Below are 17,435 nucleotides of genomic sequence, written 5' to 3'. Positions count from 1 at the left end.
GCAGGGTCTACACTCCCCCACACCCTCTCACACATCCCATAAACCCCACACACCCACACCCTGCCCCACCACACACCCACGTATACACAACCCCCTAACACCCCCACACCCCAACATACACCCCCCACACACACCCCTAATATACAAGACTAAGAATTTATTTTGAGTTATTATGCAGTCCCCTCTATATGCAGTACACAAATACATATCATGGCAAAATTATTTTTTGAAATAAAATTAAAATATGTACTAGTAGGTGTTTGACTTTTTGTGTATGATTTGGGGGGTTTTCTGGTTCTAAGATGGCAACGCCCCCTCCCCCCAGAAATACTCTTTGGGGAGAGGGGGCAAGGGGAGAGACTTCCAGCGGCAAAGTCCAGGGGCTTGGGAGAAAAGGGGGGGCACACAACTTCCAGTCCTAAGATGGCAATGAAGGGGCAGGGCAACTGTCAAAGGGCGGGGCTACCCATCTGGCCCTCGACAGCTCACCAAAACCTGTTAAGCAGCACTCCACCCAAAATAATTGCCTGCTCCTACATTACAGTAATTCAGTATACTCAGTGAATGCCAGGGTTTTGGGCACCTCTTTTTCAGGACATTGCTCTGTAAGTACAAGTTCTTTCTTTAAATACTTTCTAGATATGATCAGAGGAACATTCTTTTTCTCTATTACATTCTTAGCCTATTGCAAGGCAAAAGGGCTTTTCTTCCAAGTATGTGACAGAGTCTTCTGGCATTTCCCAATGTTTTTTTCAGGAGCTTAGCTTTTTAAGAGGCAAATGAACTGCTAGGTCCTTGGCCATTTAGATATTTTACACCTACTTTGAAAGTAAAGAATTGACATCTCTGCAGGAGATGTTTACTTGAAATTCTCTCACGCTAACAATGTTTGGCTTTTTACTTCTTAATTTTTTTATCTTTATTTATTAACAAATCCAAGTTATCGAGTAACAAATCTAACATTTAAAGATCTATCCCAGCTCCTAAAATATACACAAAAACATATTTATCTTCCATTAATAGTACTATCTTAACCCAAATCAGTGTCCATAGGAGCCTTATGTTCTTTTCTTCCTTTTGGTCTTCCCTCCTTAATTTTAATTGTGTAATCTATATTAATGTGTGTTTAATTTGTTCATCCTGCTGAAGTCTACTACCTAGCAAACTGGAAGCCATTTTGTTTAATATACCAGGAATATATTTGTATACATGAAAAGTGAGAGAGTACTGCTGCGCTCTGCAGGAGCAGTAATACCCTTGTACTGTAATAATAGCATCTAAACATACTAATGTAATTATATTGCATTAGTATTATTTGAACAGGTTAATATTGCAAATTCTGCTATAAGTAAAGGTACTGATGTGCATGGGAAGATGTCTTCGGACAATACAGCCTAATATGACTGCTGTTGGAATGGTACTGCTATGAAGTATTTTCTGTACAAAGTAATCTCTATAACTGCACAGTCAGCCATCTCTGTATTCATATAAATAAGCCTCAGATTCATGTCTTCTTGGGCAGTGTTCAGAAGGGCCATGTTACTTCTCAGCATCATATTAACTGACCAAGCTGTATTCCTCTCTAGTAACCTCCTGTTTCTAGATGGGCAGTTGGTGGCTTTTCCCATGCTTTGTTCTATAACCTGTCATATTAACTTTTTCTTTAACGGGAAAAGTCTTGCATTAGAAAACAAACACATGTACTAACAATAGCCCTAAATGTCTAGACAGAGGCCTTTGCATAACTGAAGTGTGTGTGTATGTGTGTGTATAGGTGCGCAGACAGAGAGGGAAAGTATAGGGTATCTCACTTACTTGACGAATGCCACAGGTGGCTAAATATGTACATATATATGCATGAGATCACCTCCAGAATCCAAAGGAAGTTGGTACACAGGACTGAGTCTAATACTGCTGCCCCCATGGTGTGTGGGCCCTGGAAAGTGATGGGGCTGTCAGGTACTGCCCCCCCCATCAGCAGCGCTGCTGCAGACAGAGAGGGGAGCAGGGCAGTATGGTGTGCTGTGCCCGATGCCCCTGTACTTCCAGGACTCTCATTTTAGCTCTCACCGGCCAGGCAGGACCAGCCTTTGAAATCCAGGACTGTCCCAGTTAAACTGGGATGTCAGGTCACCATACCTGAGCAAAACCTTTCCCCGGCCAGCAATGCCCTGGTGTTGCATACTATATTAGAGCCCTCTGTGCTTAGATCATTAGACCGTAGGGGCTTGATTAGACCATGTGTTCCTTCACTTTGATTTATGTTCATGCCTCTAGTGTAGAAGTAACAACTATTTATAGCTAAGATTAAAATTTTGTGTTGTTTTTCTTTTGTGGTCACTGACAGACCAGTCAGTGCATTTAGGGGCAAAAACACATCAAGCAGGATAACCTTAGGAAGCTTCTAGTTAGCTTTTTTGGGGCTGGTGGGAAGAGGTAAGGAAAGTAATTCTTTATTCTTATTGCTTCCAGGCCTTTTTCACAAGGTTTGAGATTCATCCCTTGTCCCACTCCTTTAGCAGACATTGGAACATTGCAGAAATGTTCAGGTTAATTACCGCTGCCTGCATGGGGATGGGTTTTACTCCACCCTTGTTATACTCCGCCCTGACTGTAAATGAAGTTCAGGTTTGGAATAAATGGATTCCAAGGGTAAAAATCCTGGAACTAGCTGATTCTGAGCCCTCACACACTATTATTTTGGAATTACCTTTTCATTAATAAATCAAAACCCAAGCATGGTGATGATTGTTTTTGACTAAGCGCCTGTCTAAGGCCATCAGAGATAAAGAACCATCTCTTACAACATCACAATATAATCTGGCAGTGATTTTGTAGGCAGTTATTTACACCTGTTTAATGACAGGACAAATAAAAGCCTCTGCCTTTGCTGGCACAAAAAAATTGTACAACCCTGGCACCCTACAGCTGACATACTGAAGAAAGGCCTGATATACTGCTGCTTAATGCCAACCTAATGCTTCCTTTTAAATAAGTCAAAATATTGTGAAAACAGTCAAGAGAAACCAGAGCCCCACAGAGTTTGACAGGCTGATTTTAACTCCCATGTCTTTAAATTAGTTGTTGATTTGAAGGTTAGTAATGCATTCAGTCTAAACAAGAGTCTAAATGATTGCAACACATTTAAATCTGTGACAGATTACATAAGTTAACTGATATTTTCCATTTAGAAAATGTGTGTATTTTAAACTCTTCAGAAGGTAAGGTCAGATGAATTTAGCAAGTTTGTAGAGTAATGGCTTGCGTGTCGTGTCGTCCAGTAAACCCAACAGCAGAGAAACTGTGTCACAATTGCATCTCTGCTCAGATACATGCAGTGTGCTGTTTGCTCTTAGTAGTCATAATCATTTAAAATATTTTCAGAATGTTCCAAGAATGTCCTGGTCTTGATAAGGGCTCTTGGTAAGCCCATTCTTGGTTATGGCATGCCCTATATGCATGGCCACAAGAAGCTAGATGCTCATGTTGTTACATTCTGCCAATACTCCTGATGCTGATGAAGTCACAATGGTTATGGGGTCAAGCCAGCAATCTTCCCTAATTGTTTTGTCTCCTTGATGATTCTGTAGCTCAAGACAGCTCAGCTGGTTTGGGAACCCAACCAGGAAAAAAAAGAGAGTTGAAATACAGCTGCAACCAATTTGGTATTGGGTTTGGAAGAGAGATGTCTGAACTAATATACTGTAAGCCTGCTTAGCTCCTGAAGGGAGCTGATGCACCATTTACCCACTTACCAGTTTACAAGAAATAGGTTGTAATTTGTGGACATTTTGGAGCAGCTAAGAAGATAGCTTGCTCTGAGGGACAATGGTTCTTTCTTGTAAAATCAAGAGTGAGTAGAAATCTTGTCTCTGTCTGAATGATCATTTTGAGTTAAAATGTTGCTAAGAACACAAGCAACATTGCAGTTTTGTAATTAGTTTGTTTTTGGTCAGTGTGGAATGTGGTTTGGTCTTTGCTGCAAAATGCAAAAGGAATGGCTCAAATCAAATTCAGCTTTCAGTTCACGTAGCTCAAAACTCCCTGTAGTTTTATGCGGAAAAGGTGCAGAGTAAGCTTTGTTTACTGTTTTACAGAGTGAATTTCCATCATTGGAAATTCTTAGTTTGGAGTCCCTATGTCATTTGGATATAAGCAAGGAAACTGTTACCAGCCTCTGCTATTTCCAGTCAGAAAAGACTTATTCATTCAGTAACTGGTTGTCCCTGTACTGCTCCCCATCTCTGAGCTAGTATAGAGTCATGGGAGAGCCACAACGGTCAAATGGCTCACCTAAATGAGGAGGTAGTATCCGTATAATAAACACGTTCTATCAGTTACACCATGACTGTAATTCTCAAGTACCAAGAGGGGCCAAACTAAATGCTAGTACACCAAATAAAAACTAATAATGAATTTTAAAACGAACCTTCCAAACATGGAAAAGATCAGCATGATGATGTGATCTCATTCAAATGCAAGTTTGTTTTTAATTAAAGCTTCAATAGGGAAATATATTTGTCATACAAAAATAAGTCATACCATATGATAGATTGAGGCTGGGATTGTCTGCTTGAACAGCTTCTTTACAAGATGAGCAAAATCTTAGGGTTGGAAGGTACCTCAAGATTCATTGAGTTCAACCCCCTACACAAATGCAAGAATGCTGCTCCTAAAACTTCCTTGGCAAATGTTTATCCAGCCTCCTCTTGAAAACCTCCAATGATAGAGATTCTGCAACTTCTCAAGGCAGTCTTGTTCCACTCGTCTGTTAACAAGGAACTGAGAGGAGAGAGGGAGAAGTAGTGAATGTCCCTCAGTGCATCTATATGCAGCTCAGATATGACAAGCCACAGAGCCAAATGAAAGGAATGTGGACTCTTGCCTGCTGGGTAGCTGTCAAAGAAAAACTTAGTCTGACCAATCTAGTATTTATAACTAAATGCTGTGCAGCTGCAAACTCATGGACTTGTACAGCATATTGCCAGCAGAAAATGGTTATAGAAAGTGAATCACCACATCCTCCTGCCCGCAGGGCTCCCTGTGGGTCTGAAAACTTGGGAGTAGGGGAGTGGCAGCAGCGTTAGTTGCTGCTCCTTTGCTGCCAAATTTTTGAACTTGTGGAGAGGCCCCATGGGCTGGATAACATGACCCTGTGTACTAGATTGGGCATGCAGGGTTGGAGCAGCAGAGGGGGTGTGATCCAGGCATGTGGGGCTGGGGGCACATAATTTGGACATGTGGGGTGAGGCTGAGGTCTTGGGAGGTAGGGGATGCAATCTGAGCACACCAGGCCAAGGCAGCGGGGAGCCTGATCTGGACACAGGGGGCAAGCCAAGGCGGTGCAGAGGCCAATCTGGGCATCTGGAACCTTGGGGGTGTGAGGCCTGATCCGGCCCAAAGACTAACCCTTTGCTACTCATCCAACACACAGGGCAAAAAGCTGGAACACCAGTGGTTTAAAGGTTACCTCTACACTGGTTGCAGCGACTCCCTGAATTGCTTTGTAGACATACCCATAATGCTATTTATCTGAGGTTCTCAAAGTGTTTTACAAAAATGCATTAAAGCAGAATGAATGTGAAAACGCAGCCAACACCTGGAGTATGGAAATCCCCTGTATCTGAAGCTGTGAAAATCTGAACCCACCAACACCACAACACCCAGTAGAATTTCTTAATCGAAGGATGGGGTGCTGAGAGTTTGGCCATGTGGATCATGACTTGCTTATGGTTTAACTTTTGTAGTTTTAAATGCAGTGACCCTGTTTCTTACCTGCAGCGTCCTTAAATACACCTTTTTGCTGTGCCCTTCAATTCTACCTCCGATCCTTGAACTGCTCTGCACTTAGTGCAACACAAAGCTTGATCTAATTAGCACCAGGCTCGACCAGGAACTGGGGATCACTAAGATACAAAGATGAGCATAGATGCACCCTTTTTCCCACCCACACTTCAAATGCTGGTAGCAAGGAATAAGCAGCAGAATGGAGTTGCTGTATACTACCAGGAATATTCCCCTGTGTGAAAGAAATTCAGGGCATTTTTATGCATGCTCGCACCACCACAATGGGTGCTTTTAAAAGCACCCAGCTCTCCAGAGCATACAGTTGTATAAGTGGTAAAATGCACGTCAGTGCTGAGAAAATGGTGGTGGCGCAGTTTTGAACTAAAATGCATTGGAGGTGTGTTGGTTCAAAAGCACACCACTGCCATTTTCTGCACGCTGACACACATTTTGCCACTTATGGAACTGTACATGGTGCAGTGCAGTGCATATCAGGTCACGTGTGGAGCTCTGTAAAAAGTAGAAGGAAAGGGACACTAGAACTTGCTTGTGCTTTATTACAAAGAGGGGACACTATAATTTCTTTGTATAGCTGCAGGACTAGACATGGCAAAAGTAGGCATCTCAGCTGAATCTGCAGAATATGAACACAAATAACTGTGTAGATGCTAGCCTACTAGGTGTTTTTGAAATACCTACAACAATAAAGGTAACTTTCATAGGAAAAGTATGGAGTTGCATATGCAAAGTGGATAGCTAAAGATTTGTGCACACAACTACTTATTTTGAAGGCGCAGTTACCTGTTTGCACAGAGGCATGTTTTACCTACATGCTCTAGAGCAGACCTTTGAAAGTTTGACTCAAATAGTTTGCCATTTAGCCGCTGCCTTTTAAACCAGAAAATTAGCACCAGGTACTGCCACACTTGTTGGTTTTAAAGCTGCTTGGCCTGAAAGCAGAGCAGCATGAAAGAGCTGATTACAGTGTGTGTACAATCAACATAATTTTATGAACAGAGCAGCCTTTCATCCATTCAGGAAGGTAATTCAAATTTTAAAAGGAAACACTAATTGTAAAGAAGCTTGATGTATAGATGAACAAACAAAATTACCCTTTTGACCAAAACCATACAGGTCTTTGAGCTTTTAGTAATTGTTTTCTTCTAAAGCTAATTATCATTGGCTTGTGCTGTGCTTAATAATTAACTTATTCATAGAACTTTAACTCACATTTATGTGTCTTCCTTATCCTGTGTTTTAATTCATGCCATTTGTGGTTTGGTTCTCACACCTGCTTTAACATATATTTCATATCACCTTAAAAACATTGCTTTGATCTAAATCTTAATTTTAACCAGGTGACTTCCATTTTTTTAATAATAGCTGTTAAGTGCTTGTGATAAAGTCTGACATCTTGCAGTGAACCAAATAGACTGTAAAGGTTAGAAAGCATGGTAATTCCTATTAAACTTGTATCTAGGTATGCCAAGAAATCCCTGCTTGGCAAGCAGGCTTGAATTTTTCTTTTTAAGAGTTGGTGCCCTCTCTCCTGCTTTGAGTGACAGTAGCTTTTCCTTAAATCAGTGCAGGGTTGGGATAGGTGTGGGTCATGTGCCTCTCGAGTATTTTTTCTAGTCAGACCTTACATCTAAAAACTTACAAGTACTCTCATTTGCTGTGAATTCAGTGAAAACTGAATTTCTGTTAACCAGTAGGGTGTTTTATTGGACAACAGGCCTCCCTCCCAGCTGGAAGTGCCAGGACAACTTTGCACTCTCCTGCCCCCCCCCCCCCCTGGAAGGGCCGGGACAACTTTTCCCCCCCCCCCCCCCCCCCCCCCCCAAAAGCTCCAGTCCCAGGCTACACTTCTAACCCAACCGTCTGCTGAAATAGCTGACAATAAACCACTGAGAAATAGTTTGCTTAATGAGTAACCAAATGGGTACAATTTATTCACTCATCAAAGGCCTTTTGACTTACTGTCTTCTATTATTGATGTGTTTTTCTTACTATGTAGGGTGTACGAATTTGAACATGTCAAAATAATAATTACAAAAACAAAGCCTGGTTTTCTGAGTCACATTAGCAGATTGAAATGTTTTATTTTCTTTTAAAAAGTGCTGTAATTGCATATTTCTTTATCTGCCTTCCTCCCTTCCTCAAATCTTTCATGTGGAGATAAGGGGATAGAGTCCCTTCATAAAGCTTTTAGTTTCAAAGAAAGGCCAATGTGTCCCAGAGCATTTTGAGGGAAGTAACTTGACAAATAACATGTGATTAGGGCTTCTGTTTTCCAGTAACCCCAGTGGTTTGTTGCCCTTCTGTTTCATATGTGCTTTGCCTTCCAAAAGATTTAAAATGAATAGTCACTTGCCGACAGGTGCATATAGACCTGTATATATGTAGGCCCCTACCTGCAAATAGCAGGTAATATGCATTGGATAGACAGAAGTGGTATAGCAGTGTGGGGCAGAGGCAGGAGCTAGAGCCCAAGGTCCTCGTCCTTTGATGGGAATGCCCATCTCACTGAGCCATACTGCCTCTGGCTTGCTGCCCATTGTGGTTTCCCAGTGGGCTAGGTTCCACAGGAGGGGTGGAGGGCTCGATGGCTCTGCCTGGGCTGTGTCCTACTGGTGAGGGTTTTTTGCTGTGAAATAGGAGCAATGGAGGTTCTGGCCCTCTCTGGGTAAGGGGGGCGTAGAATTTGGGTTTCCCAATTCACTGGGCAAGTGCCTTAACCACTAGGATATTGAGCTGAAATATAGAAAGTTCCTCCTGTTCTTTGCTCCCACTTCTCCAGTGGAGTTACAAACCTTCCTGAGGGAAATAGGATCTAAAATCTGCACAAGTAGTCTGAAATTCCCATCTCTGGGTACTACTTACCATCTAAAGGTGGAGTTGGTATTTACACAAGGAGTTATTGCAAAATAACTCCTATGAGTTACATTTGTGCCCTGGCTTGCTTCAAAATAACTTCCCTGTGTAGTGATGGTATCCCCTGTACAGTGATTGATGGTTCGGAGTGATCATGAGAACTTTGGTCAGACTTCACAATTCAGAAATGCTGGCCAGATCCTCCCTACCCCATAAACAGGGCAGATTATAATCCAGTGTAGATAATTGCTCTCCTGTACAGGATATGTACCCTGTTCTGTTTGAGTCATGTCCAGCATCTGCCCTACAACAGGACAGAAATGTGTGCAGGAGAAGAATGTATTCAGGGTTTTTAAATCATTTTTTTCCCTTTGTGCCTCTCCCCTAGGGAAGAAGATGAGTATTCAGAACTGCGATCAGAGCTCAGCCACAGCCAGCATGAGGTCAATGATGATTCACGCAGCATGGACCAGGATCAGACTTCTGTCTCAGTACCAGAGAACCAGTCCACCATGGTTACTGCTGACATGGGTGAGTGAAATTCTGAAGAGAAAGGACGTTTCTGACAAAAGGAAAGCCATCATAGCCTGCAAAATACTGATCACAGTGTGTAGAAGAGAAGTAAAAATAGAAATAATTTAGGCCTTTAATAAATATGAAATAAAATTATTTTTGCAAAATTGACGTTTCTTTTAAATGCTGCTACTGTATTTAAAATGTTACTTATTACCAATTACAGATAAATTTAAGAGGCATTCATAGGAAACAAAGCAAGGATTGCTCTTAAACTTGTTGTTCCAAGCAATGATTTTCAAGATCTATTGCTTTCTGAGAACCATCAACTTATGGATAGATAACATTTTTTTTTCAACGACACCTGACTGCTTTGGGGAGAGTTACAGAATGCTCTTTGTGGCAGGGAGTCTGTTTTTTGAGCTAAGCTCAGGTTAGGAATTTCAGTGCTTTCATACAAAGCTAGTAGAAGGTGCGGATATCATATTTTTAGCAAGGTATGCTCAGTATTAGTGTGCATATATTTTTCTAGGCTTTGGAGATGTCACTGATATCCCATTAGAGAGAGAATATCTAAATCAGTAATACCCCACTGGATCAAATAATGGTCCTATTTACTTAAGCCGGAACAAGGGGTACATCCTTCACTGTAAAATACCTACTTCCCTTTCTCTTATAAGTGTCTAAAATCCATGCCTCTTTGGGCAAAGTACAGTGTGATTAGAGTTGTTTCCTACATACTTTATTGATTTATGCAAAACACCAAATATGTGCTATTCTCATTCAAGTTGGCGACAGCACAATCATTTTTTTAATGGTGGTTATATTTATTTATTTATATGGTGCCCTTCCCAAATAAAGGCTCACAGCAGCTTACAATAAAAGACAAATAGCTTATAAAAATAGAATTAAATATTAAAATAAGAAAGTATAACAAAACTCCTTCCTCCCAAATTCAAGAAAACTTCTACTCCCACTCTACATATGCCCCTCTGGAAGGCAGTTTGTCCTATGGTATACTTGATTAACAAAACTTTTTTTTATTTCATGCTTTCTTTATGCTGTAGTTATCCAGGCATCACTTGGTGTTGCCCTGATCTCTGGCTATGGTCTGTACTTTCTGAATAAAGCTTTCTCAGGATGATGGGTGAATCTTACGTGCCATCCCAAGAAAGAAACAACATTCCTGTTTAAAACACAAAAACTCTGACACAGCTCCTACTATACAATGGGTGGATGGTTCTGTAATTTCATTCCTGCAAATGTTCAATCCCTAGGAAAGTATGCAGTTTATTGAGTCATTGGGTGGTAGTTTGTCCAGTCCTTGAAAAGGAATGTTGAATTGAGAAGGTCTGTGACCCCTCCTTCTTAAATGATACGAGACAGAATAGGATTCATTTTCAGTGGAGTTACACCAGGCATAAATTTGTCCCAAATAGTTGATGTACAGGAGGGCCAACCAAAGTCTGCAGTTACTGAGTGGATATTAAGACCAAAAATGTGGCTTGAAAGCAGAGCTCTGTGTGTGCATTCATGTGCTGGAGGAGGGGGGCATTATGGTTTCAGAGTTGTGGGTTTTATTTTCAATAACTGATATGCTACTTTGTGTACACATGTTTGGATAAGTGTTTGGATGTCACAGGATTGAAAAAATAAAACAAGATGCTTGGGTCCTGTTCTTTCCCCCAGGTGCTGAGGATGTGTATGAGTTCAGCTAGTTTCATTCAACACCAAGGAATTAGGTCAGGGCTGATTTACACGTTCTGCAATCTTGTTGATTCAGAAGGATTACGTGATGTGTAAATCAACACTGAATCAGTCGCTGAGTATTAAAACACTGTTTCTTTTATAATGTGTTTCCTGTTAGTAAATTTAGCCTGTTCCTTAACACAGACATGTCCATGCACATTTGCAACATGAGCAAAAGTTAAACCTTTTTATGCCTTTATATGTTAGTATTAACTGACCTGCTCTTGTTGCTGCTGATCAAAACTTTAGGTTAACAGAACCGTGTCATTGGTATAATCTTTTATTATGATTTGGCTTCTTGCCCTATCTCTGTAATGGATTGTTCCTCTTGTCTTTCCCTAATTTTTAAAGCTCAACTGTATATTTTATTATGTGAAAAATAAACAGCTCTCTACCATTTGCTCATTAAGTAAATTGCATCAGGGGGTGAAAGAGATTCTGTGGATAGGTCCTGCTACCATACATAAGGACCATTATAGGAAATCATTAAAACAGGCATCTTTTTCATTCCTGTTGCTAAATTTTAAATTCTCAACTATCAAGCCATAAACTCTTTGTGAGGCTGTGTTTATTGTGTCAAAACATGCAGTAGATGCTTCCCTATATGTGGTAAGCTGTCACCACTGAACCAGGCCTGTGCATTTCATTAGTGAGGCCTTTTGATTTTTTTTTTTCCCCAAGACAAATGCTACAAAGCAGAATCATACTGAGAGTAAACTGACCTTTGGACACAGTAATCACTGACCTGAGTTGCAGTTTAATAACACAGAAAGCACTAGGCTTCTGAAACAATCATATGAAATGAGAAGGTTTCTGCATGTCATTTTACATCCTAACATGAAATGAATTACCCTTTGTTCAGAAGTATGACAGTTGATCACAAATAAACATGTTGCTTAAAGGAAGTCCTGCATTTCAGCCTCTTGAACAAAGAATTTAATAGGATACTCTCACAATAGTACGGGTATTTACAAGCATTACTCTTATTAAGTCTCTTATCCAGGGTTTTCAAGTCACTTTTTAAAAGATTTTAAAACACTCTGGTAAGGTAAAAAAATATATATATATATAAACTAGAATAGTTCTATATTTTAAGCAACCATAGGCAGTTTTTTTCAAATTCAGATGTCTGATTTAGGCTCCCAAATCCACACGTAAGTGCCTAATTATGAGTTTAGAGCAGTGGTTCCCAATCAGGTTGCCTTGAGATCCTTTCAGGGGTGCCACGGGGTGCCACACAATATTAGCCTTGTTAGGTGTGCAAACAAGATTCACAGGGCAAAATCAGAGATTTTAAATAGGAGTCCATAGTGTTAAAAGCATTTTGTCCTGTTGTGGTCTCAGTTCTTTGCAACAGAAGAAATTGCTCTATTATCTTTCTGTAGTTGAAAATCAAATGAAAAGTAAGCACTAACATTTTCTGAGGAGTGCCTTGAGTCTATCAAAGGATGCCTTGAATCTAAAAAAGGCTGAGGGCCACTGATTTAAAAGCTTAATTTTTAGACACTGAACCCAAAAAATTTGGCTTACTGTCTTTACTTATTTTACTAATAATAAATTTGAAAGACTTTTTGTAATTCAATTTACATTTCTGTGTTTTGGGTGGGGATTTTTTCTTTAATTGGTTCACTCATCGTGGACAACAGTATTTCAATAAGCAGTATTACTTTTTCTGGTACATATATTAATGCAACGCTGGCGTTTAATTTCCCAGCACAGCAGGGGAATATGGAAATACACATAAGCATTGTAACACAGGCACATTAAAAATGATATTTGTTTATAAGGAATTAATCTAATTCCCATATTCTTCCTACACACCCACAGTCTTCTGTCTGTTTGTTTGTATGTTTTTAGTATTGCTTTAAAAGTGAGCCTTATTTTGGTTTATCCATATAATGTTATTTAAGCTTGACTTGATAACAACATGGTGCTGTATGCTGCATTAGTAGAGCAAGCTCAGTGACACACCAACTACACTTACATGTCATGATAAACTGATACATTTAGATATGCTTCTGTACTGCTATAGGCAATAAAATATCAAGAACTAAAATTGTTAATCTGCTCTTCTGTAGCTTGTAAACCCTGTTGTTTGGCTTTAAATTAGCTTCTCTTGGAGATGCAGGTCTCTCCAACATTATTATGAACTCTTATTTTCAGGGAAGAACATTCCCTTAGGTGGAAAACTTAGCATATGACATTTTGTTTGTGAAGGGATTATTTTGTCGACTGGGACAGAATGTGGATACAGGAAGCTATGGAATTGCAGAAGTGCAAGCTAAGCAAATAGATTTCACACTTAAATATTTTTCGTGGTACGTCCTTGACTCAGAAGTGACTTTTATTTATAAAGAGGAATGTGTTTTACAGAATAATTACTTATAGCAGGGTTTTGAGGGAGTAGGAAGTTTTTGGGCATATGGCTTCCTTGGGGGTTTAACACGTATGCAGAATGCAGGATTCTTTTGCCTATCCATAGTTACAATGCCATTGATAAGTTTGTTTTTAACAGGAAGTTGCTTTTGCTAACATTAATTTTTCATTAGCTCCAAGGCTATGCTCTGTTGCAGGCCTATTCCTGGATGAAAAGAACACTTAATTTTTTTTGTGTAAAGCTGGAAAGACTGCATAAGAATAACAACCTACTATTATTGCTACTGCTGTTTAAACGCAAAAGACCCAAATCTCTGTTTCAGTTTTGAGGTAGCAAAAATGTTTGAGCAGCAACGTTAGGTCCTTGTCCTGAGTAAAAAGAAAGTATTATTGGTGCATTGGTGGATAGAATTATTTTAGTGTTCAGGCTGCTTTTTATTTTGTTTTAAGCGTTAATTAGTCCATATTTTTTAAAATGGCTGTCTAAACTGCAGTACCAGTTTTGCACACAGCTATCTGTTTTCCTGTATGCACAAGTGAATTGTAGCAAAGGTAGCCAATTTTGACAAATTGGCTGGATATTAATTAAAAAAGGAGACTAATTTGGATTTTGAATTTAAAATGATTTATTTCATAGTCTGTAGTACCCCTATGCTTCATTTATTGTTAGTCGCCGTCTTGGGCTGAGGTATTTCAGAGTAGCCTAAGTAAGGTAGGCCTCCACCTTCCAGGGAATTTCAGAAGGACTGGAATTCTTTTGTCCAGCCCTTGAAAACTCAAGCCGTAAAGGTTATATCTATTTGGAAAGCTTGACTGTAAATAAGTCCTATTTGGAGCAGTAGTAAAGGAATAACCCATGCACATAAATTGGATACGTGACAGTCTTTTTAATATTAACAGTTCTGTGAAAATAGTACATCATCACAAAATTCAAGACCACCATGTGCTCTACAGTGCAGTAATTTGTTATAGTTTGAAGCTTACAGAATTAATGGCCTAGAAGTGGATATATTCAAGATGCTTTCATAACCGAAGAGTGAGTCTGGCCATATGTGCACATCAGGGACTACTGTTATTTCTCACTGACTTTAATTTGGGGGAGGATATGAAAAGATTGTAAGATTAGCTCACAAGGCATAAGGATTGTTTGGGTATCACAAAACTAAGGAGTTAAATGGATGACACCACAATGACAGTGCTGCCAAAACACTGGAGAAAGGGAGTGATCATCTGATGCTTGTGGGTATGTTCCTATACTAAAGCAGGTTGTTAATGTGATTACAGTGTGGAGCATTGTAAGAATGAGTACTTTTATTGGGTTCCATGAATGTTCCCAGTATCCCTTTCAATAATGCACAGAAAATAAACAGCAGTAGAATTGAAGTATTAGCTTCATAAAGCAATCACTTGGCATGGTTTCTGAAGGTTTTTTTTAAATTTGGCAATGTTCAAGCGCAATCCCCAAAAGGCTTTCCTTTTTAAGAGCTAGTAGATTATAGCATCACTGAGTAAACTGGACAGAAGAGCAGTTTGATTCTGAGGAGGAAAATCTCTGATCAAGCACAAAGAATGATTAAGATAATCTACAGTGACAGGAAAGAGAACAGCAAAAACTAGGCAGTCCAGTTGCACAGAAATGTGGTAACATGTGGTGTGTTTGAAATGATGCCTGCATGCAAAGAAATCATTCTGAAATAAGTGATCTTTCCAAATAAGTGGGTAGCAGGTTTATATGTTAGGTTTTGAGCAATTTGCTATTTGAGAATTCAGGCCTCGGGATATAGTGAGACTGGTTACTCTCCTGTAAAATGCTATTGATCAATATTAGATTGTAGTCTTCTGGTTGGTAAGAGCTGGTGCCTGTCTAACATGGTTTTTCTCTTTCACAGATAACTGCAGTGACTTGAACTCAGAACTGCAGAGAGTGCTGACAGGACTGGAGAATGTAGTCTGTGGGCGGAAGAAGAGCAGTTGTAGTTTGTCTGTAGCAGAAGTGGACAGACACATTGAACAGCTCACCACTGCCAGCGAACATTGCGACCTAGCTATTAAGGTGCAACAGCATTTACTAATCACTGAGTATATCATGTACACATGTGAGATACGTAGTCATATTTTATATTTAAAGCACTCTTCATCTGAGAATCTCAGAGCATTTCAGAAAGACTTGCTGTGCCTCGCAACACCTTTCTGGGATAGATAAATAATATTATGCCTCTGTTACATATGGATAGAAGATGCTAATAGTAGGCCTTGGAATGTGTTTTTCATCCATATATCTAAAAGAATGGATCTCATTTATATTTTACAGATGGAGAAACTAAGGCATAATATCAACTGACTTAGTAAGGGTAGCTGAGCAAACAAGTAATATCTTAAGTCAGATAGCATTCAGTGACTGTACCTTACTCATAGCTATATCTGTAAATACAATGTATACTATTTCATTGCCATTATGGCCATGGCAAAACACTGTCATTTCAATTTTGTTGTTTTATTTTCTTATAAAACCAGTAGGTAAGCCACACACATCCTATGCTTATTATTTCTAACTAAAGCCAGCACAGAGCAAAATATAATTTGGTTAATACTCACAGAAATGCATCTTAATCTAATTAATTATCCACATTGCAAAACCATAAATGGATTGTCCAACAGTGTAAGTAGCAGAGCACAAACAAAGAGCTTGGAAACCAGATTATCCATGAATATCCACCACAGACTGTGCATGAGGAGTGGGGAAAACAAGTTGTTCTTGTACAAGATGGAAAAGCAAATTAAAACTGTTTAGCAGTCCAGTTGCAGAAAATAGATGAAGATGTAAAGCACTTCTGTTACTTTATCTTCATCCTATTTCAGAACCTGTTTAGTTTATGTTATTCCCATCAAAAAACCTTCAGAACGTGCCATGTAGAAGACATTTTAAAACAGAAAAGTCTTGTTAGCTTGTGTTATCTGGAGTTTTGCCAGGAGGAGTGGATTCAGATATCTTTTCCTGCCAGAAAATCTTTAACTGTTTTCAGCATTTTTCTGCTTTGCTTCGTTGCAGGATTATGATCGCATAAAGATAATAGAAGGACGTCCTCTAATTTAATTTAAATTCTTAAAAAGCTACTGTGAGGAATCTTTGTCCTAAGCATAGCAGTTATTGATCATTACAGCTTGTTTTGACAACAGAATTTTCTGGTTTTTGTCAGATGGGAAAACTGTTTCTTAGATAAAGTGATATATAAACCTAAAAGACTGAGGGCCCAATCCTGTTCTTTCTATTAGGTGCCCAAGCATGATCTTATTTCATTTTGCTTGGTAACTGAAAAACTATCCACACAAATGGTGGGTGGCTCCTTTTCCTGTTTACTGCTTTTTGTGACTTACTATTAAGGCTAAGTGAGTTACAAAAGTAGATGCATTAATATTATTTCTTGGACCTTGAGTGGGGTAAAATGGGAGAGCACTTACACACCTATTTATCCCTAAGATACACAGAAGCTTTACTCTCAGAAGTTGTGAAGATATTAAGAGTTTTAAGTCTTACTTGATTCAGAAATTATTTTATACACTGCTTCAGTTGAAAGACTTTTAATTTAGGAAGGTCATACTTATTTGATGCGACATTTTCACCATCCTTTTCTCTCAATGGCTAGGAACAGACATTCAAAAAGCCTGAGCCTGAGTTGATTCAATCTTTGCAGGTTAATTTAACCTGGCTAGGCTAAATCAGTTGGTAACTGCACAGACATCCCAGACCTGCAGGCACATGCCTGCAGTGGCTCGGGATAGAAGCTGGGGGATGCTAGAGCAGCCCTCCCTCTCCTCTACACTGCTGAGCTGAGCAGGGTGTGGCTAGGTCCTGGTGGGACACTTTGATTATGGAGGAATTCCACCCCCCACTAGCCCAGCAGTGAATTGATAACACGCTGTTTATCTCCCTAACTCAGTGTTTATCACCCCATTAAGAAAAGAACAGAGGGACGTTGATTCTACCTGTTGATTCTGCCTTTGTCCCATCTGCCACAGCACGGACTGTAGGCAGCATGTGGTTTGCTAACTAGTGCTGTGTGTCTGTGTAAGGTAGAGGGGGTGATGGAATCCCTGCTTAGAGGGGAGGGGGGGAGCAGAAGCCAGGCAGACACCTG

The 17,435-nt window shown here is 39.7% G+C and overlaps 1 protein-coding gene across 2 annotated transcripts in view; it reads left to right on the top strand.

The window, feature by feature from the left end:
* Window positions 1-17,435, top strand: part of MCC (mutated in colorectal cancers) — a 377,421-nt gene that overhangs the window by 260,470 nt on the left and 99,516 nt on the right. For both annotated transcript variants that reach the window (XM_019517272.1, XM_019517273.1), the window contains 2 exons: window positions 9,050-9,192; window positions 15,189-15,352. In XM_019517272.1, the coding sequence (XP_019372817.1) occupies window positions 9,050-9,192; window positions 15,189-15,352 (307 nt within the window). The remainder of the gene's footprint in view (window positions 1-9,049; window positions 9,193-15,188; window positions 15,353-17,435) is intronic.

The sequence above is a fragment of the Gavialis gangeticus genome, unplaced genomic scaffold, assembly GCF_001723915.1.
Source record: "Gavialis gangeticus isolate Ggan-Ray unplaced genomic scaffold, GavGan_comp1, whole genome shotgun sequence".
NCBI classification, from domain to species: Eukaryota; Metazoa; Chordata; order Crocodylia; family Gavialidae; genus Gavialis; species Gavialis gangeticus.
This window is presented reverse-complemented; position numbering and strand designations above follow the sequence as displayed.